Consider the following 25,409-nt stretch of genomic DNA (forward strand, 5'->3'; position numbering starts at 1 on the left):
TATAGAGAATAGGGACGCAACCATAGACTAAATATTTACTCCTGAAACTGTAAGGCTCCTTGAACGCTGTAAGGCTATGTTCCTTAGCTAGGAAGATTAGTGTTAGTATGCCAAGGAGATTAATACACCAGGAGGGTTCCGGTATTTCCTCTATCCCATTAGATCCCTCTGCTCTCTGAGCAGTCCCTACATAGGATGCATCCCAAATGGCACTCTTTTCCCTTTATAGTGCAGTACTTTCGACCAGGGCCCAAAAGTAGTGCACTAAATAGGGAATAGGGTGCCATTTGAGATGTAGCCTCAGTATCCTTCTGAATGAGGTTGGGTGGGGTTATGTGATGAAGCGAGAGGATTCGGAACTAACAATATATAGAATGTCTAAATCCCCTCTCCAAATACACCGCTGGTGATGTCACCAGGCCTGTCAATCACAGGTTAATCCCCCTGGAAAGGCATTAGCAATAGGTGCTACTAGGACACCATGACACAACTTTTTCAATTTCTGAATGGCCACTCATTTTCCATGCCTTTCAGTCATTTTTCCCCCTTGCATTCTAACTCATGGCCATTCCATGCAATGTACTATGTAATCCAAAATAGAAATCATTGATTTATATATTTAATATTGCAGATAGATTGTAACTTCCATCAATGTAATTGTCTGCATCACTTCCAATCCCCCATATGTTTTTTTCTCTCGCAAATAAATAAATATATATATATACAGCTGTGGAAAAAATTAAGAGACCTCTGCAAATGTTTCTAAAATCAGCATCTCTACATGTATGACATCCATTCCATTCCAGTGTCTGTTGAATTCCAACACAGGCACACCTCATTCTACTGAATTAGGTACTGATTAGGTGATCACATGAACCAAATCTTATTTAACGAGGAAAAGTATAAAAACCACTGCTGTGGTCATCACTATCCTCTTGCAATAGGACCAGCTGGATGGCAAAAACAGTGCTAAAAGTTCCTCAAAAGTAATATTAATCAAAAAATAACTATTGACCATGCCAAAAGAGTTGAAAAGGAAAGTTTTGAGTGAGGAAAAGAAGGGTTCAATTCTGGCTTTACTGGCAGAGGGATACAGTGAGCGTCAGGTTGCTTCCATCCTTAAAATGTCAAAGACGGTGGTTCATAAGAACAAGGTCAAGCAGCAGACATTGGGGACAACAAAGCTACAGACAGGCAGAGGGCGAAAACAACTCTCTACTGACCGGGATGACCGCCAACTCATTCGAATGTCACTCAACAGGATCAAGTGACCTACAAAAAGAAAGGCAAACGGCAGCTGGGGTGAAGTGCACGGCGAGGACGGTTCGAAACAGGCTCCTAGGGGCACGGCTGAAGTCGTGCAAAGCTAGAAAAAAGCCCTTCATCAATGAGAAGCAAAGAAGAGCCAGGCTGAGGTTTGCAAAATACCATAAGGATTGGACCGTAGAGGACTGGAGTAAGGTCATCTTCTCTGATGAGTCCAATTTTCAGCTTTGCCCAACACCTGGTCGTCTAATGGTTAGACGGAGACCTGGAGAGGCCTACAAGCCACAGTGTCTCGCACCCACTGTGAAATCTGGTGGAGGATCAGTGATGATCTGGGGGTGCTTCAGCAAGGCTGGAATCGGGCAGATGTGTATTTATGAAGGATGCATGAATCAAGCCACGTACAAGGTTGTCCTGGAAGAAAACTTGCTTCCTTTTGCTCTGACATTGTTCCCCAACTCTGAGGATTGTTTTTTCCAGCAGGACAATGCGCCATGCCACACAGCCAGGTCAATCAAGGTGTGGATGGAGGACCACCAGATCAAGACCCTGTCATGGCCAGCCCAATCTCCAGACCTGAACCCCATTGAAAACTTCTGGAATGTGATCAAGAGGAAGATGGATGGTCACAAGCCATCAAACAAAGCCGAGCTGCTTGAAATTTTGCGCCAGGAGTAGCATAAAGTCACCCAACATCAATGTGAAAGACTGGTGGAGTGCATGCCAAGACGCATGAAAGCTGTGATTGAAAATCAGGGTTATTCCACCAAATATTGATTTCTGAACTCTTCCTAAGTTAAAACATTACTATTGTGTTGTTTAAAAATGAACATTAACTTATTTTATTTGCATTATTCGAGGTCTGACAACACTGCATCTTTTTAGTTATTTTCTGCAAATAAATGCTCTAAATGACAATATTTTTATTTGGAATTTGGGAGAAATATTGTCAGTAGTTTATAGAATAAAACAAAAATGTTATTTTTACCCAAACACATACCTATAAATAGTAAAACCAGAGAAACTGATAATTTTGCAGTGGTCTCTTAATTATTTCCGCAGCTGTATATACATATACAGTGGGGAGAACATGTATTTGATACACTGCCGATTTTGCAGGTTTTCCTACTTACAAAGCATGTAGAGGTCTGTAATTTTTATCATAGGTACACTTCAACTGTGAGAGACGGAATCTAAAACTATATATATATATACATATCCTTTAAAAAAATATATTTCCCTTTAATACTTTCCAACCCCACCACTCCTTCCCTAATTGGAGTAAACTAGTGAACAACAACGCTTAGGCCTCTACTTCCAGCTTATACATACTATATACATTTTATGGACACAGTCAATTTTACAATAATTCTATTTTGTTTGTTTTTACTCCTGAACTTCCTCTACCCTCAACCTCTCCGATCATTTTCATGATGTCCATCCGGTTTGCTTCTATATGCCATATCTTTCTAACTGTGCTCTTTCACAAAAGCTCTCAACCTATAACCTATATACTTATTATGGACACAGTATGCTTTACATTAGTTATCTTGTTGTTATTAGTTGTTGTCAGTTGTTATTAGTCCCATCCTTCAGCTCCATTCAACACCTCCCATCTATCTCTTAACACCATCCATATTGGATTTCTATTTGCCATATATTTTTCAACTGTACATTGTTTCTACAGATTGTAAATTGAAAATAATTTTTTTTGCTAAAAGTATTATTATATTATTGATCGATTGATTAACTATGACTTTTTTCAGATCACCCAGTAGTGCTATCTGCAGGGTTAGCTCCAGGTAAATATTGCAATCCTTCAGCCATTCCTTTACCTGTGACCAAAAACATGCTACAAATGGACAGTACCAAAAACAAATGATCTAATGATTCTGTCTCTTCGCAGCAAAATCTGCAGAGCTGGGAAGATTGTATCCCCCATATAAATAACATTCTATTGGTAGCAATAATTTTGTGTAATAATTTAAATTGAAAAGTTCAAAGTTTTGAATGTATACTTATTCATTTATAAGACCACCAAGCGTTACTTAGTGTCTTTTTAGAAAGTATTCACACCCCTTGACTTTTTCCACATGTTGTGTTACGGCCTGAATTTAAAATTGATTAACTTGAGGTTTTGTGTCACTGGCCTACACACAGTACCCCATAATGTCAAAGTAGAATTATGTTTTTCGAAATGTTTACAAAGTAATAACAAATAAAGCTGAAATGTCTTGAGTCAATAAGTATTCAACCCTTTTGTTATGGTACATTCAGGAGTAAACATTTGCTTAACAAGTCACATAAGTTGCATGGACTCACTTTGTGTGCAATAATAGTGTTTAACATGATTTTTGAGTGACTACCTCATCTCTGTACAGGTCCTTCAGTCGAGCAGTGAATTTCAAACACAGATTTAACCACAAAGACCAGGGACATTTTTCAATGCCTCGCAAAGAAGGGCACCTATTGCTAGATGGGTAAAAATAAAAAAGCAGACATTGAATATCCTTTGAGCATGGGGAAGTTATTAATTACACTTTGGATGGTGTATCAATACACCCCGTCACTACAAAGATACAGGAGTACTTCCTAACTCAGTTGCCGGAGAGGAAGGAAACCACTCATGGATTTTACCATGAGGCCAATGGTGACTTTAAAACAGTTACAGAGTTTAATTGCTGTGATAGGAGAAAACTGAGGATGGATCAACAACATTGTAGTTACTCCACAATACTAACCAAATTGACAGAGTGAAAAGAAGGAAGCATGTACCGTAATTTTTCGACCCTGCGGCGTATATAACGGTGCGGCTAATCTATGGATTTTTACAGCTAACGGCCACTAGAAGACCTCCTAAATCTATGGATTTTACAGGTTACAGTCCACCAACTTTAACTCTATGGGCTCTATGACCGGTCCGCGCCCCCCACCTTTAAGCGGCGGGCTCCAGCAGGAAAAGCTGGAGGCCGGAAAAGAGTGAGAAAGGTAGCGCGCAAAAGTAAAAGTGGAACCGAGAGTGGTACGAGAGACAGAACGAGAGCAAGACAGACAGACATTACGAGAGCGAGACAGTTTGTCTCTTTCCCGACAATCCCCTCTGTGCACGAACCCTTACATATGGTAATTAAACATTAAAACACCTACGGCTTATAGTCCAGTGCGGCTTATAGTCCAGTGCGGCTTATATATGTACACATCATTCAATATCATTCAATTTAGCTGCTGCGGCTTATACTCCGGTGCACCTTATAGTGCGGAAAATACGGTACATAATAAAAATATTCCAAAACATGCATCCTGTTTGCAACAAGGCACTAAAGTAATACTGCAAAAAGTTTGGCAAAGAAATGAACTGAATACAATACAGCACATTACTGAGTACCACTCTCCATATTTTCAAGCATAGTGGTGGCTGCATCATGTTATGGGTATGCTTGTAATCGTTAAGGACTGGGGAGTTTTTCAGGATAAAAAATTAATGGAATGGAGTTAGGCAAAATCCTAGAGGAAAACCTTGTTCGGTCTGCTTTCCATCAGACACTGGGCGAAGTATCCACCTTTCAGCAGGACAATAACCTAAAACACAAGGCCAAATCTACACTGGAGTTGCTTACCAAGAAGACAGTGAATGTTCCTGAGTAGCCGAATTACAGTTTTGACTTAAATTTACTTGAAAATCTATGACAACACCTGGAAATGGTTGTCTAGTAATGATCAACAACCAATTTGACAGAGCTTGAAGGATTTTGAAAAGAATAATGGGCAACTTTTGCACAATCCAGGTGTGGAAAGCTCTTAGAAACTTACCCAGAAAGACTCACTGCTGGAATCGCTGCCAAAGGTGCTTCTAAAAAGTATTCACTCAGGAGTGTGAATACTTATGTAAATCTGATATTTCTGTATTTAATTTTCTATAAATTCAGTAGAAACATGTTTCATTATGTGGTATTGTGTGTAGATTTGTGAGAATAAAATATATTTAATCAATTTTGAATTCAGGCAGTAACACAACACAATGTGGAGTAAGTCAAGAGGTATGAATACTTTCTGAAGGCACCGTAGGACCAATATCTATCTATATCAGGGACTAATAGGAATCCTGACATCATCTTATGGGTAATGGGGAATTTTTTTTTAAAAGCCAGGAAATCATGACAGGCCTATAGGCCCTGGTCAAAAGTTATGTAATATATAGGGAACAGGGTGCCATTTGGGATGCACACAGGGTAAAGCTAACCTTATGTAATGGGCCTCTAAAACCACACTCTCTTTACCCTTTTGATGCATACAATCACATATTTGTGATCATTGTTGAGTGGTCCCTGCAGCGTACGATCACAAATATGTGATTGGAACAGTAGCAACAGAACGTATGATGCAACAAACGCGTCTAAACAACATTGTTGTCTGAAAAGCATATAAACAATGTTTTGTACTGATGGGAAATAAAGGTCTTCACAAATTTATTCCTCAATTTCACCTTTGTAAAAGATAAATGTGAACTTCATCGTCCAAGCATCACATGGAACACATCCACAGCCAAACTCATTCCATAAACCAGTCTAAATAACAGGTTGTGCTGAACATTTTTTTTCTCCGTAAGTTAGTGACCTAACAGCTAGACTTGTTTACAATGTACTACATCTCTGGTGAGCACAAGATAGAAATGTAATTTTGTTTAGAAAAAAGATGTGTCAGCTAAGCTAACAGCGGCTAAATTCGTTATGATGACAGGAGGAGATGGCTGCTGTTTTACGGGCTCCTCACCAATTGTGCTATTGTGTGTTTTTATGCTTTATTTCGAACTTATTTTGTGCGTAATGTTTCTGCCACAGTCTCTTACGACCGAAAATAGCTTCTGGATATCAGGACAGCGATTACTCACCTTCAGACACACGACAAGGCCCAAATCCCTGTCTTTCGCAGGAGAAAGAGATGGAGATATCGGGGACGTAGGTCGGGGTGCCTTTTAAGGAGTGGGTAATCGGCGAGTGGGTAATCTGCCTCTTCCATCAGTCCTATTAGCCAACGTACAAACATTGGATAACAAAATTGATGAGCTAGGATCACAAATATCCTACCAACAGAACATTAAATACTGTAATATCTTATGTTTCACCGAGTCGTGGCTGAACAACGACGTGGATAACATACAGCTGGCGGGGTTTACGCTGTATCGGCAAGATAGAACAGCCGCCTCCAGTAAGACAAGGGGTGGCGGTATGTGTCTATTTGTAAACAACAGCTGATGTGCAAAATCTAATATTAAGGAAGTCTCAAGGTTTTGCTCGCCTGAGGTAGAGTATCTCATGATAAGCTGTAGACCACACTATTTACCAAGAGAGTTTTCATCTATATTTTTCGTTGTTGTCTATTTACCACCACAAACCGATGCTGGCACTAAGACCGCACTCAATGAGCTGTATAAGGCCATAAGCAAACAGGAAAACGCTCATCCAGAGGCGGTGCTCCTAGTGGCCGGGGACTTTAATGCAGGGAAACTTACATCTGTTTTACCTAATTTCTACCAGCATGTTAAATGTGCAATTATGTTGAAATTTAAACATCTCTTTCAAGGCCAGATTTCGGAGTTATGGGACAGCCCTCTGGTGTATCTGGTTTAAACAGTAGAAGCTTTATTTGGTTGGGTAACTGACTGACAGGACACCCACAGGATAAATGCTGCAATTTCACTGAATTGTGTGGTAATGTAGTAATGAAATACACCAGTTTTTTCCCGTTACTGTATTTTGTGTTATGTAATTATCTGGCACAATAATAATTAGCACTGGTTCTCTCTAGGATTAAGTGCAATTAGGGATTGACTTCATTACTTGTCACGTTTGCACTACATATTTAATGTATGCATATGCAATGTATTTACAATAACATTGCATTAAGGTACACATTTATAGAGAACAGTTAGCTTTTTATTAATCTATCCTCAACAAATCCACATCATCATTATGAAAGGGAACATTTTAAGGAATGGTTTGAAACGGAGTGGGAATGAGGAAGAGAGCGACGGAGAGGGTGGGTTTTATACATACTGTAATGATGCGTGGGCCTCAGTGGCTTCAGACACACAGCTAGCGCGGCTGAGGAGAACTTCCAGAGCCCAAAACAAGAATCTGTGAGAACGAGCTGTCGGAGACAAAGGGCAGTGAGCGTTAAAGGTTGGCTAGTGTTGTTGTTGAGGATGGAGGTTTTACAGATCAAACGTCCAACATAGACAAGTTATTTGCTGTTGCGTTAAAAACCTTGATGCACAAGAAGAGTACAGCCATTTATATTTGGTAGAAAGACAGATGGTTAATGCAACTGGTGATGATGATTTGTTTTATTTTGTGAAATACCCTAATTGATTCATGCTCTGAATATTTTGTGCAAGATAAAAATTAACTAGGAATATGTCTGCGAACAGAATTGTTTGGATGAAACTGTCTGAAAAATGTGAGAGGAATTCGTGCATTGGGGAGTGTTGCATAACAAACTTCACTTCCAATTGATCAACAAACGGATGCTTTGGTAGCACAGTTCGCAGGGTGGTTTCTTCTAACACAGGCCTAACTATATTTTTATCTGGTTGGTGACTCTCCATGTAGTGAATCAAATCTATTGTTCTCAGTGAAGATCCTCATAGCATATCGGAATATTTTTATTTTGCATCAACTATAAACTGTAGCTCAGTCGGTAGAGCATGGCGCTTGCAATGCAAAGGGTCAGGGGTTCGATTCCTGCTAGGGCCACCCATACGTAAAATGAATGCACGCATGACTAAGTAGCTTTGGATAAAAATGTCTGCTAAATGGCTTATTATTAACATTTGACATTTAGCAGACACTCTTATCCAGAGCAATTAGGGTAAAGTGCCTTGCTCAAGGGCACATCGACAGATTTTTCACCTAGTCGGCTCGGGGATTAGAACCAGCGACCTTTCGGTTACTGGCACAACGCTCTTAACCACTAAACTACCTGCTGCCCATGCTAATTTCTCTTTTGTTTGCTTTACAGGGATTCATGAGGGCGGTCGTAGAAGTGCAGATAACATAAAGGCACTGAAGAGGAAAAAGGTTGTGGCAGAAAACCAGCTGAAGAAAATACCCAAATCTCCTGTGAAGAAGCCCTTGCAGTCCAAGACCTCCGTGGCAACACTCCAAGCAGCCTCGTCCAAGGAAGCCGCACCCTCTTGCTCCTACCCCAACAGCCCTTCTCAAAACCCAGCCAGCTCACCAAGCCAGAACCAAGATACGGAGTATGTCCAGCCTGTTGCTGAATCCTCTGAGGGAGTGACATCCTCCATTGACAATGATAGGCTAAAGCAGAGCGAGGCGTCCTTCTCAAAGCCACAGTCTCTCGATCCCATCAGTGGTAAAGAGGAGTCTGTCTCTGGTGTTGGGGAGTCTCAGCAGCTCAAGGACAGTAAGAGTGGCGAAAAGAGCTGTGAAGGTGACTCTCCTTACCAAGCTAGCGCTCCCCTTGAGGTCTTGCTCAAGGCTATGGAACCGGACTTCAGCTCCTTGGCAGAAAAAAAAAACTCCTTTCCAGTCACAGCCGTTGAAAAACCTGGCCGAACTCTTTCTGCTCAGTCTATTAGTGAAGTAAATGCTATGCCAGCTATACATTTTGGACTCCAAACTCAGCCTGTACATATGCAGAATTACTTTGTAAATAAACAAGAGAACTACACAATAGAGTCCTCTACCCAGGCTGTTCCCTTGCAGACTTTGCAGCATGCTACACAGCATTTCAGCAACTGTGGGGAAAAGCCTGGCTTGCAGATGATCTTCAGTACTGGCTCCTCCGATACCCTAACTCATGCACCTGTTCCCTCAGGCTCCAATTCCTTGCCCCAGAGCCAGCCACCGGTGGTGCACACATGCCAGTCCCTATCTGCTAGTGTCCCTAGCACCAATCAAGTCCCTGTTACACCTGGTTCCAACCCAGTCCAGATGGCCACGGTTGTGAACTTTGGGCTTGAACAGATGTGTAGCATCTCAGCAAAGGACCAGAAGCCTAAGAAGCAGGGGAAGTATGTGTGTGAATACTGCAGTCGGGCATGTGCAAAGCCCAGTGTGTTACTCAAGCACATCAGGTCTCACACAGGAGAGCGGCCCTACCCATGTGTTACTTGTGGCTTCTCGTTCAAGACCAAGAGCAATTTGTACAAGCATAAGAAATCCCATGCTCACACAATAAAACTGGGGCTTGTGGCGCGTTCCGACTCTGGAAGTGGGTCCCTCTCCGTTGATTCTGACAAAGCACTCGGAACACATTCAGATGTGGAGGAAAGTGGGGACAGCGATGAGGAAAGTAGCACAGCAGACCTGGACCCTGACTCGTCACAAAGCAGTGTTGCGGCGTTCTCTGAGAGCAGCACAACACAAGGCAATCATGGGGATGCAGGGGACCCATCAGCTGTTTTCCCCCTGAGTCAGAGGGGCTATGAGTCCAAAGGGACAGCTGGCCTCCCAAAAGTGGTTGTCTACCCTGTCAATGTCTCCCCTCAGCGGGCGGACAGTCCAAGAGTCACAGACTCCAGCCCTGACCAGGCTACTGCCCAGCGGCAAAGGGACTTCCAAACGGCACATCTCAGATCCAGCATCACCGTCCTGTCGTCCTTGAAAGAGGTGGATTGCACAAGCCCCCTACAGGATGCAGGAAGTGAGGACGAGGATCAGCTGTGTAGGACTCCACCAGGAGGCGGACATGGTCAGCTTCAGAGGCAGCAAGCCACAGACTTTTCTCAGCAGCAGCAGGGCAAGTGTCTGCTTAGTCCCCGCAGTTTAGGCAGCACAGACTCTGGGTACTTCTCACGTTCTGAAAGTGCAGACCAGGCCATGAGTCCCCCAAGTCCCTTTGTCAAAATAACCCCACCAACAGACATGGATGTCACCAAAAATGCACTTCCTAATCTCCCTGCAGTGGTTGCCACTGCCATGCATGTGGCTTCCGTGGAGAAGCTATGTGTTGTGCAAGGACAAATGCGCCCGCCGTTAGAAACAAAAGCACTCTCTCTCGAGGAACGAATCTCAAAGTTAATATCAGACAATGAGGCAGTGGTTGACGACAAACAGCTGGACAGTGTCAAACCAAGAAGGACTTCTCTTTCCAGGAGAGGTAGCATAGACTCCCCCAAATCGTATATATTTAAAGACTCTTTTCAGTTTGACCTTAAACCAGTGGCGAGAAGGTCAAGTTCCAGCTCAGACATACCCAAGTCCCCCTTCACCCCCACAGAAAAATCTAAGCCAGTATTTCTTCTATCTGTACCCAATCAGTATACACCAATGGACTGTTTACCAATAACAAGAAGTAATTCTATGCCCACAACTCCAGGGCACTCGGGTCTCCCACCAAATATTTCCCAGCAACCCCACCCACTACGGATCTGCCAGTCTTTTGATGACAAAATGAGTTCCTTAAACGATGATGTGTTTTCATCTGCCCCCTCTACCCCAAATCCAGCAATACATTCTCGTACTCTTGTACGACAAGTAGCAGTGGAGGATTTCTCCACAAGTGAGGGCCTTACTTCAATCCGTTCCATGGATGAAGGTTACCATGGGTCTAGCATCTCCACTGAGTTAATGCAAAGAAGCAGGTCTTTTGAGCATGCACAAGACCGAAACCGAAAGCCTCAGCAGAGCAAAGGCACAATGTATGAATGTGAGACCTGTCGCAATCGTTACCGAAAACTAGAAAACTTTGAAAATCACAAGAAATTCTATTGTTCAGAGCTTCATGGTCCGAAAAACAAGCCGGTATCTGTCAGAGAGACTGAGCAGGATGTTTTTCAACATGGTATGCAGCAGCCATTAGTCCCCAGAACAGGTATTTCAGGCATAATGGACCAACAGCAATCATTTAGAAAAAGAAGGAAAATGAAGAGTGTTGGTGACGATGATGACCAATCACCAACTGACACCAATCCCCCATGCTCTGTCAGTTTTGATTCTTGCCAACTATCAACAGCCAGTTCAGGTCGGCCATTTTCTCAGCACTCTATCATGGTTGATCTACAGCCTAAAAGCAACCCACCGCAAAAACCTCAAATTCAGCTAGTAGCAAGAGGTACAGATGCAGCAGAATCAAGACTGTCACCGATCAGAGAAACCCAGGTTAACACCTCTGGTAAAGTGAGAGGTGACCTACAGAGGCAAGGCAGCGGTACATCAGTTATTAGACACACCAACTCTTTAAGCAGGCCCAATTCCTTTGAGACCTCTGAATCTATTGACAGGGCCTCTCCTGTTGATTTCATGGACAAAGATGGCCATAGCACAGGAAAAACTAAGGCCGATGCTACTGTCAATCTTTCATTAGAGAGCTACCATGAAAAGATGTCCATACCTAAATGTGCCGACCAGGGGAAACAAGGGATGGAAAACCGTGTCGACAGTACATTAGCAGCAGTGGCTGAGAGCTGTGCTGCTGTCCAGCAGTCTCGTCTGGTTCGCCAAAACAACATTCCTGAAATCCTGGTCACAGAGGAACCTGATCGGGAGCATGACGGTCAGAGCACTGAGCAAGGGGAAAAGGCTGCAGATACATTCAACTGGCCCCAGAGGAGCGAGAGCCTGTCCAAGCTACCAACAGAAAAGCTTCCACCCAAGAAAAAGAGAATTCGTCTGGCTCAGATGGAGCACTCCTCTGGAGAATCCAGCTTTGAGTCCTCACTGTCTCGTAGCCTCAGCAGGGACAGTAGCCTCTCAAGATGCTCCAGTATCTCAGCCTCCTTCGACCGGGATGAGTCATCCAGATCAGAGAGCCCCTCCAGAGGAGAATTTGTCAACAAAATATCTGAGCCTCAAGGGCTACCAAAAGCCTTGAACACCCTGGGGGTCCCTGGCATGATGAGACGTGCTGCCTCAGAACAGATCAGTTGCACTCAACCCTCTGTGGAGATCTTGTGCGACTATCGCAGCAAGTCCTTCGACTGTGGCAGTGTGTCTCCCAGCAGGTCTATGCCACCCAACAGGTCAATGTCACCAATGGAACTGCCAAAGTGTGCTCAAGCCTCCCCGTCTGTACAGGTACCTCTCATTGAAAGGCGAAGGGGGCCCTTGGTTCGCCAGATGTCTTTAAAGATTGGGCCGGAGAGTCAGCAACATGTCGGGAGGCATGCCATACCTCTCCAGAGACTCCCCACTGTATTCTCTACATCTCAGCAGAGGCCTCAACAGATGCAACAGACTGCCGACAAGCCTCCCCTTGCCCAACCCTTTATTGTGCATTCTGGAGAAACTCTCCCGCAGAAGAATGAAAAAATGGTGCAAAGCATTAACTTGGGCAGCCAAAGTCAACTGCCTCAAGTTCATGGCCTTCCACACCCTTGGCACCTAACGTCGAGGGTTCAGACATGCCAAAATCTACAGAAATCTGTGGTTCATGTCGTGGTCGGCCAAGGAGATGCTCAGTACAAATCTGCTGACTCTCAAGACAAGAAAAGCTTTGTGCCCAAATACCAACTGCAGTGTCCTGCTCTGAGACCAAGCCAAACATACTCTTTCTCTAGCACACAGGGTACTCAGACAACCTTGCCAGTCTTAACAATACCTATTGCCAACCAGATGCAAAGTATTTCAAAGTCTTCAGATGTTCTCCACAATGTTTATGTGGCACAACCGTGTTTTCAGATTGTAAGGAATAAGACACAATCAATAGTATTGCCTCTAGGCCTACAAAACAACCCACCTTCTCAAAACCAACCAGGTGCTCCCCAGTTGCCACAGATACTGATAACCCATGAGCAGATGCACCCTTCCCCCTCTGTGGCCAGTAACCTGTATATTGTAGATACTGACACAAAGACTGTACCAGAAATGAACAAGGACAGGCCTCCAGCATCTGCTGGCCTTCAAGTAAAACATGGTTTAGTTTCCAATACTCAGAACCATATTGGTAAAATTCAAAGATCTCCCTCCCTGGGCTCCTTACACTGCACCCAGAAAATGGCAGCTGTGACCCTCTGCCCACAACAGGAGCCCATTGCCTCAAGCAAGAGAATGCTCTCCCCTGCCAACAGTTTGGACATCGCCATGGAAAAACATCAGAAGCGAGCAAAGGATGAACATGGTGCTGCATGCCTCACTGATGGCAGGTCAGTCAACTACCTGAACTCCAAGATGGCGGAGGTAACTAGGCAACGGAAGCTGATGCTAGTCCGGCAGGTGTGCACCACTGAACCAGTTGACAGTCCCATTGAAACTGAGGCCCCTCCACAGCAGCACGAGAAGCCAGTAGGGGAAAAGGACGCACAGACTCCTAAGAACTGCAAGACTATGACACCTGAAAGCACCGGACAGGATGAATCATCTACTGTAGTTCCCCAGGAACAGCCATGCTCTACATTAAACACCACTCCAGGAAGTCAGGTCTCCTCCTCTGTGCCAGCTAACGCCTCCCTGAAGCCTCAAGAAAAGAGTGAGGAACAGAGATGCTCTCTCGCCAAGTCTCCCATTAGGCCCTCGACTTTTCATGGACAGGTGAAATTATCCTCATCTGTATCTGTCGTCAACACACGAGACAGCCACCGCCTGTCTTTCCCCAGCCTGAAAACTGCCACCACCTTCACTTGGTGTTACCTGATGAAGAGGAGGCCTCTGCATGTTCCCCAGACGGACCAGAAGGTCTCGGCCTACTCCACCTGGGCAGTGAGCCCCAACAACCCCAACCCACTGGGCCTGCCCACCAAAGTGGTGATGTCTCTCTTTGACTCCAAGCAGAACTCCAAGAAAATACACTACACAGAGGCCATAACGACAAGTATGAAATCCGACATCTTGGCTTATTCAAGCAAGCTGAAAGACGTCATGCCTAATGTAAGAACCAAACAATATTTGTCAAACGTTAATTGCATTTTGCACATTTATTTGTAGAATTATCTGTGTTCAATTTTTCATAATTTAATCTCTTAATCCAATCAAATGTATCCATCATTTCATGATAGGAATTTGTGAAGGGCATGTTATCACATTATCTTTGTTGTCTTGTACTTAGCTAACTTCTCAAATCAACTTACTCCATAGGTCCTAAAGCCTCAGAAATCTGTAACAACTGAGAATAACAGCAAAGTGCAACCTGAGAGTCAGGTGAGCAGCGAGTCAGACAAGGATTCTTCCTTATCCAAAATAGAGCCACGGAGAGTCAAGATATTTGATGGAGGGTAGGTGTCTTAACCGTAATATAAATTATTGTAAGGATTCAGTCATGTTGAGCGATTGCACTGATTGTTTTTCACCTTCTTGTCAACCCTGCAGATTCAAATCTAACGAGGACTATGTGTATGTGCGTGGGCGTGGTCGTGGTAAATACATCTGTGAGGAGTGTGGTATCCGCTGCAAGAAGCCCAGCATGCTGCGTAAACACATCCGCACCCACTCCGACGTCCGGCCCTACCACTGCACCCACTGCAACTTCTCCTTCAAGACTAAAGGTCAGAGCTTACGGCAGCAGTAGCGTGGTTTGGTTTCTAAGAAATTAATCAATAACTGTTATATCTGTAAACTACTTATAAACCCTTTATAAATATAAGTTATATTATACCGTAATGTATATTTTACATTATACCAGCAGCAGTAGCATGGTTTGGTTTATAATCAATTAATCAATGTGATATTGCTTTTTGTAAATTATCTATAAGCATGTAATAAATTATAATCATAACAATTAATAATAATAATAACTCTAAACTATCTATAAACTAATATGTTTTACAATTTGTGTTATTTATAAACCATTTATAATGTGTAACATAATGTAAACTGTTACCATTATTTGTAACTCAAGATATCTACTTTTTATTTGATCATCAAACCCCTTTTTAAATGTTAGGAATATTATACCTTAATGTATACCTTAAGGTGTATCTTAATATATAAGGTACTCCTTATATACCTTTGGTTTACAATATATTTACCAATGGGTTACAGCTTGTTTATTACAGATTTATAAATCAGTAATATCTTAAAACAAATTATCATAAAGTACTTATAAACTTTTTGTAAATATAAGATATAATATATATCTTAAAGTGTTAACATTATTTGTAACTCATGATAGCTATTTGCTTATCTACAGGGCTGGGATCAATTCAAATTGAAGGCAGTCAATTCAGGAAGTGATTTTAATTTAAAATTCAAAAATGGAATAACATTTGAAATTATTAGCTTCTACTCCTCAGTTTATTGAGAAGTCATTTTTTATTTAAATGTACTTCCTGAATTGACTGCCTTCAATTTGATTTGACCCCAGACCTGTAGATAAGCAAATAGCTATACTGAGTTACAAATAATGCCTAGCAGTAGCTGCTGGCTATGTCAGGCTTTGCTGTCATAAGAGATATGCACTGAAAACAGTCATATGGTCATATTTCATTGGGCAAGAAAACATGCATTGTGAGGCCAATAACGCAAGGTTCAATCAAATTACAGGATAATAAATCTTAAATTCCATATGTGGGCAGACATTAATTGCCCGCCAGATATTGCACTTAATTCCTTTGTTTCTACTTTTTAAGGCACTTTTTAATTTCAATAGCTCACAACTGAGTTTACTCTAATCTTTTTCCTGTTAGAAGCCTCTATGGTTTTGAAGACTTTGTCTCTCTCTCTCTGTCTTCTAAAAGAGGCAGGATGATTCACCATTCTCGAACCTGACTGCCCACACGACACTGCAGAACAGAACTCTGTGTCAGCGCATCATCCCACGTTCCTTTAAAAACATTTCTTTATCAATTACTCACCCTTTAGATGCAGCCTGCCTAGAGACAGTGTCTGCATCTCAAATGGCACCCTATTCCCTATGTAGTGCACTACTTTTGACCAGACCCCTATCGGCCCTAGTAAAAAGTAGTGCACTATGTAGGTAATAGGGTGTCATTTGGGGCACAGACAGTGTTCTCGGACTTACGTAAGCTCCTCCTGTGGTGTGTAAGCTTCTCTCACCTTAACGACCCTGAGGCCTTCTTTCTCAAAAAAAAGAAAAGAAGCCCTGTATCTTTGTGGTTGTGATGTGATTTTTGGTTTTTATTTCAGAATGGTCCTCCACTTGTAAAGAGCATCTCATTTTATATTGCTGCTATGCAATGATGTTTCCATTAAAACTTAAATCTCTTCTTACAGGGAATCTGACCAAGCACATGAAGTCCAAGGCCCACAGTAAGAAGTGCATGGAGATGGGGGTGTCTGCAGGCCTCGAGGACCAGGATACAGAGGACTCAGGTACTTCACATTTCAGCATTGACTCACTGTCGTATGGCCCCTATGTGCTGGGAAGACATACTATATAGTTGTTCTGCCTATTTATAAAGTGAATTCACCACAGGTCTGTAATACACACAGGCAAGGATGGGCAAAAATTACAAAATACAATTACAAAATACCATAAATATCAATGTATCAAAATAAACTACAAAATACTTTAATATATTTTGCATTTTTAAATAAAGAAATACATTTGCTAGTAGCCGGCCCGAAGAGCAACAACATTCTCAGTAACGGTTACAGAAACGTTTTACCTGCGATGACTGTGATATGTTGTTGTTCATCTACCTTAGTTGAATGCACTGAATATAAGTCACTCTGGATAAGAGTGTCTGCTAAATGACCAAAATGTAATGTGAAAATGAACATACCAAAATGAACTGCAAAGCACTCTGCGTATTATTATTGGCCTTGTTTTGGGGCGGAGCTCATTAGAATAATACTCAGAATGCTTTGCAATTGTTAATTTTTACATATACATTTATATTTAGTTCATTTAGCAGACACTCTTATCACACCATAGTGCCATCAGACTTCTGATACCAATGCAGGGTGAAAGGGGGGCAGAATATGGTGAACCGCTAAAAACAATTGTATAGGAAAGTATTTTGTATTTAGACATTTGTAGTAATATTTTAGCTTTTTTCACTTTGTGTCAGATCCCTTAATCAACACAGATCCGCTAGCTAAACTGGGATGCACTAACATTCAGATTTAAGCCTGTGTTTATAACACAAAATGTGAATTTGATTAGGAAGGTTTTTAAAACAGCTTTTGGTTAAGAGGTGGCTGTTACATTCATTGTCTCCCTGTCATTTTGATTTAAACAAATAGATACTGTGGGTTTGAGACAGAATGTGAAATTGGATAATACACACAAAGAAAAATGTATGCTCAAACAGAAACTCAATGTGTCATCATCATTGGGTGTACAGCACTTCTCTCTCCCTATGTTTACACCAATCTCCTATGGATTCTAACAACAGAATCACTCTTTCCTTTAGTTCCTGATAATGACTACACACAGCTATGAAATGTCAATTCCCTGTCTGCGTTGTGTAGCCATGCCAATCAATAGCCATGATGCAACTGTAGGGTTCTAATTAGACATTCTAAATGCAGCTTCTTTACCAGTTAACTGGGAGTGCACGTGGGCGGCATGCACAGCCAGCGTTTAGAGGGGAAATTGCTGCGTCTAATTTTAGAAAAAGAGAGAGAGAGAGAGAGAGAGAGGATAAAAGGCTTTCTATGGTCCCAGCAAAAGAGCATATTTGTTTTTCTCCTTCTGCCTCCTTCAATGCTAGGTTGCATCCCAAATGGCACTCTATTCCCTATATAGTGCACTACTTTTGACCAGGGCCCTATGCCCTTTCGGATGCACCCATTGTGTACTCAATCTTAATGCTATTCATTGCCAGATTTTCTTACTTTAGGAGTGGGATACATGGAAACAGTGCCAGATATCTGATTTCCAAAGCCCCCATGTGACTGTGTTAATGTTGGATAATATCTGTACATATTGACACTGCTGTCTCGGATACTAAACCTCTACCTCTCTACCCCAGGAGACCGTAGCCAGGTGGGCAGTGCAGACCGCCCAGATTCAGACGGAGAGGACTCGGAGGGCGCTGACGATGACAACGACGATGACAATGAAGAAGAAGAAGAGGACAGCCAGGCTGAGTCGGGCCTGTCCACCAACCCCTCGGTCTCGGCCAGCCCCCAGCACATCCCCTCCTCTCTCCAGGCTGAGCTCCCTCCCAGCTCACTCCTGGCTCAGATGTCCATCCACCACCACCACCCAGCTCCCCTGTCCCTCCCCCAACTCCCCGCCTCCGACTCCCACACCCACCACACCCACGTCGCCTCAGACACAGAGTCCGTTCCCATGCTGAGCCCCGTCTCCCTGGTCAAGCAGATGTCAATCTCCAGAGGGTGCTCAAGCCCCGGCCCCCCTGCCCTACTCCCCACCCCCCCACACCTCAGACACAGAGTCGGTGCACATGATGAGCCCTGTCTCGCCGTGCAGGCAGATGTCCATCGACTACCCCGACTTTGACATGCCCCCTAGTCCCCCCGTACCGGGCAAGGGCTGCTCCAAGCATGGCCAGGTGAGACCCACCATGTTCTTCTCCTCCCATCCTCTCTCTCTCCATCCCTCCCTCCATCCCTCTGTCCCTGTCTCTCTGCACTTTCATACACAAACCGTTTGCTGTGAATCCCTCATGCGAGACACTTCAGCAAAGTTGCTCTGAATGCTTGAAAAGGTGAATGCATTTCTGATGAGCACCTTGTTAGATGGCTTGTTTTCTAGTAACAGATTATCTTCTCATGTTTTTCCTGTGAAAAGATACAGTGGGGAAAAAAAGTATTTAGTCAGCCACCAATTGTGCAAGTTCTCCCACTTAAAAAGAGGGAGTTGAAAGTCCGTGTTGTCCAGCGACAGCCCCAAAACATCACTGCTCTAGAGGAGATCTGCATGGAGGAATGGGCCAAAATACCAGCAACAGTTGTGAAAACCTTGTGAAGACTTACAGAAAACGTTTGACCTGTGTCATTGCCAACAAAGGGTATATAACAAAGTATTGAGAAACTTTTGTTATTGACCAAATACTTTATTTTCCACCATAATTTGCAGATAAATTCATTAAATATCCTACAATGTGATTTTCTGGAAAGAATAATCTCAATTTGTCTGTCATAGTTGACGTGTACCTATGATGAAAATTACAGGCCTCTCTCATCTTTTTAAGTGGGAGAACTTGCACAATTGGTGGCTGACTAAATACTTTTTTTCCCCACTGTATGGGGAGTATGTCCAGTGTTTGTCCTGTTTCCAGTGATAAGACATGTACAGTCGTGGTCAAAAGTTTTTAGAATGACACAAGTATTGGTCTTCACAAAGTTCGCTGCTTTAGTGTTATGAGATATTTTTGTCAGATGTTACTATGGTATACTGAAGTATAATTACAAGCATTCCATAAGTGTCAAAGGCTTTTATTGACAATTACATTCATTTTATGTAAAGAGTCAATATTTGCAGTGTTGACCCTTCTTTTTCAAGACCTCTGCAATCCGCCCTGGCATGCTGTCAATTAACTTCTGGGCCACATCCTGACCATTCTTGCATAATCAATGCTTGGAGTTTGTCAGAATTTGTGGGTTTTTGTTTGTCCACCCGCCTCTTGAGGATCGACCACAAGTTCTCAATGGGATTAAGGTCTGGGGAGTTTCCTGGCCATGGACCCAAAATGTCGATGTTTTGTTCCCCGAGCCACTTAGTTATCACTTTTGTCTTATGGCAAGGTGCTCCATCATGCTGGAAAAGGCATTGGTCGTCTCCAAACTGTTCTTGGATGGTTGGGAGAAGTTGCTCTCGGAGGATGTGTTGGTACCATTCTTTATTCATGGCTGCATTCTTAGGCAAAATTGTGAGTGAGCCCACTCCCTTGGCTGAGAAGCAACCCCACACATGAATGGTCTCAGGATGCTTTACTGTTGGCATGACACAGGACTGATGGTAGCGCTCACCTTGTCTTCTCCGGACAAGGTGTTTTCCGGATGCCCCAAACATTCGGAAAGGGGATTCATCAGAGAAAATGACTTTACCCCAGTCCTCAGCAGTCCAATCCCTGTACCTTTTGCAGAATATCAGTCTGTCCCTGATGTTTTTCCTGGAGAGAAGTGGCTTCTTTGCTGCCCTTCTTGACACCAGGCCATCCTCCAAAAGTCTTCACCTCACTGTGCGTGCAGATGCACTCACACCTGCCTGCTGCCATTCCTGAGCAATCGCTGCACTGGTGGTGCCCCGATCCCGCAGCTGAATCAACTTTAGAAGACGGTCCTGGCACTTGCTGGACTTGCTTGGGCGCCCTGACGCCTTCTTCACAACAATTGAACCTCTCTCCTTGAAGTTCTTGATGATCCGATAAATGGTTGATTTAGGTGCAATCTTACTAGCAGCAATATCCTTGCCTGTGAAGCCCTTTTTGTGCAAAGCAATGATGACGACATGCCTTTCCTTGCATGTAACCATCGTTAACAGAGGAAGAACAATGATTTCAAGCACCACCCTCCTTTAAAAGCTTCCAGTCTGTTATTCTAACTCAATCAGCATGACAGAGTGATCTCCAGCCTTGTCCTCATCAACACTCTCACCTGTGTTAAGGAGAGAATCACTGACATGATGGCAGCTGGTCCTTTTGTGGCAGGGCTGAAATGCAGTGGAAATGTTTTTTGGGGATTAAGTTCATTTTCATGGCAAAGAGGGAATTTGCAAATAATTAATTAATTACAATTCATCTGATCACTCTTCATGACATTCTGGAGTATATGCAAATTGCCATCATCAACACTGAGGCAGCAGACTTTGTGATAATTAGTATTTGTGTCATTCTCAAAACTTTTGACCACGACTGTAGAGTATGTAAAGGTCATAATTACTCATTTTTATAAATGTTTGCTCTTTCCCAGGATGGCTCTTCGGCTCCACCCACCCTGCCAATGAGTGAGCCAGGTGTCCCTGTCGGCACAGACGTCAGCACTCAGACCGCCTCTTTCACCCCCCAGACCTCTTCCTACAGCCCCTTGCACTTTCCCTCCCAAGGCCCAACCCAAGGATCAGGGGCCACACAAGGGACACACACCCACCTCTTCAGCCACCTGCCACTGCACTCCCAGCAGCCCACCCGCTCCCCCTACAGCATGGTCCCCGTGGGGGTCATCCAACTGGTGCCCGCTGGCCTGCCAGCCTACTCCACCTTCGTGCCAATCCAGGCCGCCACTGTCCAGCTCACCATCCCCGCAGTGAGTGTCATCCACCGGAATACCAGCCCCCTCCCATTCCCCAACTCCTCTATCTCCCCCCAGCCTGAGGGCTCTGGCTTGTCCCCCACCAACCAGCCCATGGTGGTTCAGGAGCCCATCAGCAGGATCATGCCCTGCTCCCACCAGACACTGCAGTCCATGGGTCTGGAGACCCTCAACGTAATGGGACTGACCAGCTCAGGAGGCCTGACCTCCACTCAGCTGCTGTCCCAGCATGGCCTGACGCTTAACGCCACCCTGGGTCTGCAGGTCCTGACTGCCAGCCCCAGCTCCCAGAGCAGCACGGGCCCCCACCATCACCACACCTACCACACACCTATCCCCGGCCTGCAGATCCTCAACATCGCCCTGCCCGCCCTCATCCCCTCCCTCAGCCCCCTCTCCGCCCTCAGTCCCCTCCCCGGACCCTCTGAGAGGCAGGGCAGCCCTGAGGCCCCAGGGACCACTCGGCCCTCCTTTCAGTCTGAACTAGGACCCTCGGTCAGCTGTCCATCTGTTGCATCATCCCCTCCCACCTCCACCCTGAGAGGAAGTCCCACCCAGGAAGTTACATCATCATCGGGCAGCAGACCCAGCAGCTCTGGGCACGGGAGCTCCGGAGGCTCTGATCACACGCAGACTCCAGAGAAGGAAGAGAGGGTTACAACATCTCTACCACAGCCCTCCCCGGCTCCAGCTCCTGAGGGGGGTGTTGAGGGGGCAGGGGGAGCCAATGAGCCTGTCACGCCTCAGAGGCAGCCGATGCTGTCACGGCAGCAGGTGACGGAAGACTACATCGATGACTCAGCGTCCAGCGATGACGAGGATAGACTGATCATCGCCACCTGAAACCCCAAATTGAATAGCCTGGTCAAATCAAACCGAATGTTGAGCTACAATGGTGATCGCAGTGTTCAATCTGGGTTACCAGGCTACCTATCGAAAAGCTCTTTCTTTGTTCTCTTTTTGTAATGCTTGTCACTTTCTAAGACTGAAAACACTTCAGGGCGGGTTTGTTTCTCTGCAAATCGCCTTTCAAAGCACAGTTTCTGACATTCATATTGTATGTGCAATCATAAATGATGATTATTGATTATTATGATGATGATGACCAATCATTTTTTTCTTTTTACTTTTTTTGTCAGCTCCAGACAATTTCTTTTTTTGTACATGTTGTATAGACAATTGTGCCTTTTTGGAGTTACTTGTTTTAGTAACCTGTAAATAATACCTTAAAAATTCAGCAGTTGCTTGTGTTTATTTCGATGACATGGAAGTAAAAATAGAAGAAAATGGAGAATACCAGTTTTATTTTGGAAAGTTTTATGTCAATCGTAAATTTATGGAGAAAGAAATGTGTTGTATTGGTATATGTACATTTCTATGGATATGGGGCATTGTTTCTGTGTACAGATGTTGTGTTCAACTATTTATTATATTCCATGTAGTGCCCATGATGATTCATACGTCCATAGGTATGTGTAATATGGTAGCTTTACATTGCGGTATCAATATTATTATCAACTGTATCAGTAAAACTTTGTTTACAAATGTACAAGTGGTATTCATGTTTTTTGTCTCAGATGCACTTAACCACGTTTTCACAATTAATAAAATGTCATACTGTTTAGAAGATGGAGAAGAGTTCTGGACCACATTTGACAAAAGCATTTATCTTGATTTTATGTACAAACACTACGAGAACACTTTATCTCGCATGCAACATATTTTCACGGATTAAAAACAAAATGTCTACATCCATCCAGATGTAATTCAACACGCAATCATACGGTAACAGACTCATTTAACAGTTCAACATTAGCCTCTTTAACGCCACGGTACCCAATGCTGTACATCATTTCCAAATCAGCCTAATAGTGGCTTTCATATTCCGTGGGAAATAACCATTTTCATCAGGAACGAGCAGCTCTCGGAGGGCACTGACCAAACAGATGCAATCAGACCTCTATCACACCAGACCAGAGAGAGAGGGAACATCAGTGAGGAAGAGGACTTATTGCTAATCTCAAGAGGTTTTACAGTAAGACTCCTCATTACTCCAGTAAAACTGTGGATGCGTCCCAAATGGCACCCTATTCCCTACATAGTGCACTACTTTTGACCAGAGCCTCATGGGCCCAATATAGAGAATAGGGTGCCGTTTGGGATGCAGATGGTGACTTATCTGCCTGTCAGGGTTTGAGAGAGAGAGTCTGCCTCTGTTATTCAGTTAATTAGTCATTTTTGGGGCCTGATGAGGATCCTGGATCCTGGGATGAGGCAACAGAGACGCCTAGAGGGCAATAGCCCTCACTGCTAGAGCCGTGGGTGTAGTGTAGTGGAGCGGGTGGGGGAGATGTTGCCAAGCTAGAATACCCACCAAATCAGAGACGCAGAGAGAGAGAGGTTTAGAGGGGGCTACAAAAACTCAAAAATATCCCTAGCCTTTTTCCTTTCAGAGCCTGCCTTGTTTGTGCAACACCAAAACAGCTTCACGGTCTGTTATGCTAGGTCCACTCCAAAGCCCTTTGAGATGGCGGCTATAATAAGGCTGAAAGAAGCTGCTTTATAGGGCTCTTATGAATAGGAAAATGAGGTTCTGCTCCCTCCATCACAGGCTGATGTCCTGACTGGAAAGGGGCCAGACAGGCTCTCCTGTCCTGCAACCATTAGCACAAGCTTTTCCTTGGCCAATGGAAACTGTCTAACACCAAGCCCTTGATTAGGCCTTTCAGAACTGTGTGACTCAGGATGTTTTACTTGAGGTTTTTCCACATTGCACCGCTTTGTACCCCCGTCACTTTCCATCATTAGTACATGTGTAGCTCGACCCCCCATCAAATAGGTTACAACAGTAAAATGTGGCACAAAAGCCTTCCATAGGGCTGTTCAAATTGGGATCAAATGGAGCTCAGTTGGTAGAGCATGGCTCTCTAGTGGGTTCGATTCCCAGGACCACCCATACGTAAAAAATGTATGCACGCATGACTAAGTTGATTTGCATAAAAGCGTCATCTAAATGGCATATATTATTAAATGGCATAGATAATCGGTGGTGATGTCATCATTAAACATCAACTTTGGGACCCGCCTTTGCCTAAGGTTACAAACAAGCACTTGAGATTAATTGCATTCTTTGATAACTTCTTTAATGTATCTATTTTTATTTTGGCTAACTGTTGCTAATAGATTGCCATTTTAACTGCCTTAATTGCCACACTCAAATGAGCATGCACAAACAGGTTGGCATACTGCAAATATCCTATTGCTAACCTTTATAAATGTATGTAAAGTAGGCCTACAATCAGACAGGACAAAGATGAATGAAACCAGGATAAAGTGTACAGGGGTGTCAAGAACACTTTCCATTAACACTGTTTTCCACAATGGCAGTATAGCCAGGATAAAGTGATGGCAGAGCACGCCCCAGCTGTGATAGGGCCTCTCTCTACCTTTTCACACCATCTTCAGATTGGCAGAGGGAAAATGCACTTCGTACCATTTTGGCCAAACCATGTTTCAGAGGTAACTTTTTGTGACATTATGTTATGTGTCATGCATGTGTAATCCTGTATTTCAAATACATTGGGTCAAGTTGGCTCATTATTTCTATAACATTCCCCTTGCAGTTTGGGGTCTACATGCAGAAGTCAAGCTACTTTAGTTTGAAATATTAGTATAGGTTAAATAGGTCTACACAGAAATCCCTGATGGACCGGGGTAGCCTAGACCCAATTTACACATCCATGGGTCTCCCGGTCGTGGCCAGCTGCGACAGAGCCTGGACTCAAACCAGGATCTCTAGTGGCACAGCTAGCACTGTGATGCAGTGCCTTAGACCACTGCGCCACTCAGGAGTATGGAGATTTAGAGATTTTTTAGTAAGTAATACTTAAAAGTGAAGTCTAGTTGTCTTATTTTAATTATTTAAATAAAATATGGGGGGGTGGTGTTGCACATTAATATCTGCACTATGAGGAGATTTGATGTAAAGTCCCTCTTTTTAACTCACATGCACATTATTTTTTTTTGTTCTTTCCTTGTTGTTCATTTTCTATACGATCAATT

At 43.6% G+C, this 25,409-nt stretch overlaps 1 protein-coding gene across 1 annotated transcript in view; it reads left to right on the top strand.

The window, feature by feature from the left end:
* LOC121571872 (zinc finger protein 40-like) overlaps nucleotides 1-22,896 on the top strand; it is a 57,249-nt gene extending 34,353 nt beyond the window's left edge. Inside the window, 7 exon segments of the mRNA XM_041883639.2 lie at nucleotides 8,284-14,093; nucleotides 14,301-14,437; nucleotides 14,532-14,707; nucleotides 16,395-16,493; nucleotides 18,101-18,559; nucleotides 18,561-18,646; nucleotides 21,009-22,896. Of these exon segments, the coding sequence (XP_041739573.2) occupies nucleotides 8,284-14,093; nucleotides 14,301-14,437; nucleotides 14,532-14,707; nucleotides 16,395-16,493; nucleotides 18,101-18,559; nucleotides 18,561-18,646; nucleotides 21,009-22,190 (7,949 nt within the window). The 3' untranslated portion in view covers nucleotides 22,191-22,896.
* The last annotated feature ends 2,513 nt before the right edge of the window (nucleotides 22,897-25,409 follow it).

This window comes from Coregonus clupeaformis, chromosome 8 (assembly GCF_020615455.1).
Source record: "Coregonus clupeaformis isolate EN_2021a chromosome 8, ASM2061545v1, whole genome shotgun sequence".
NCBI classification, from domain to species: domain Eukaryota; kingdom Metazoa; phylum Chordata; class Actinopteri; order Salmoniformes; family Salmonidae; genus Coregonus; species Coregonus clupeaformis.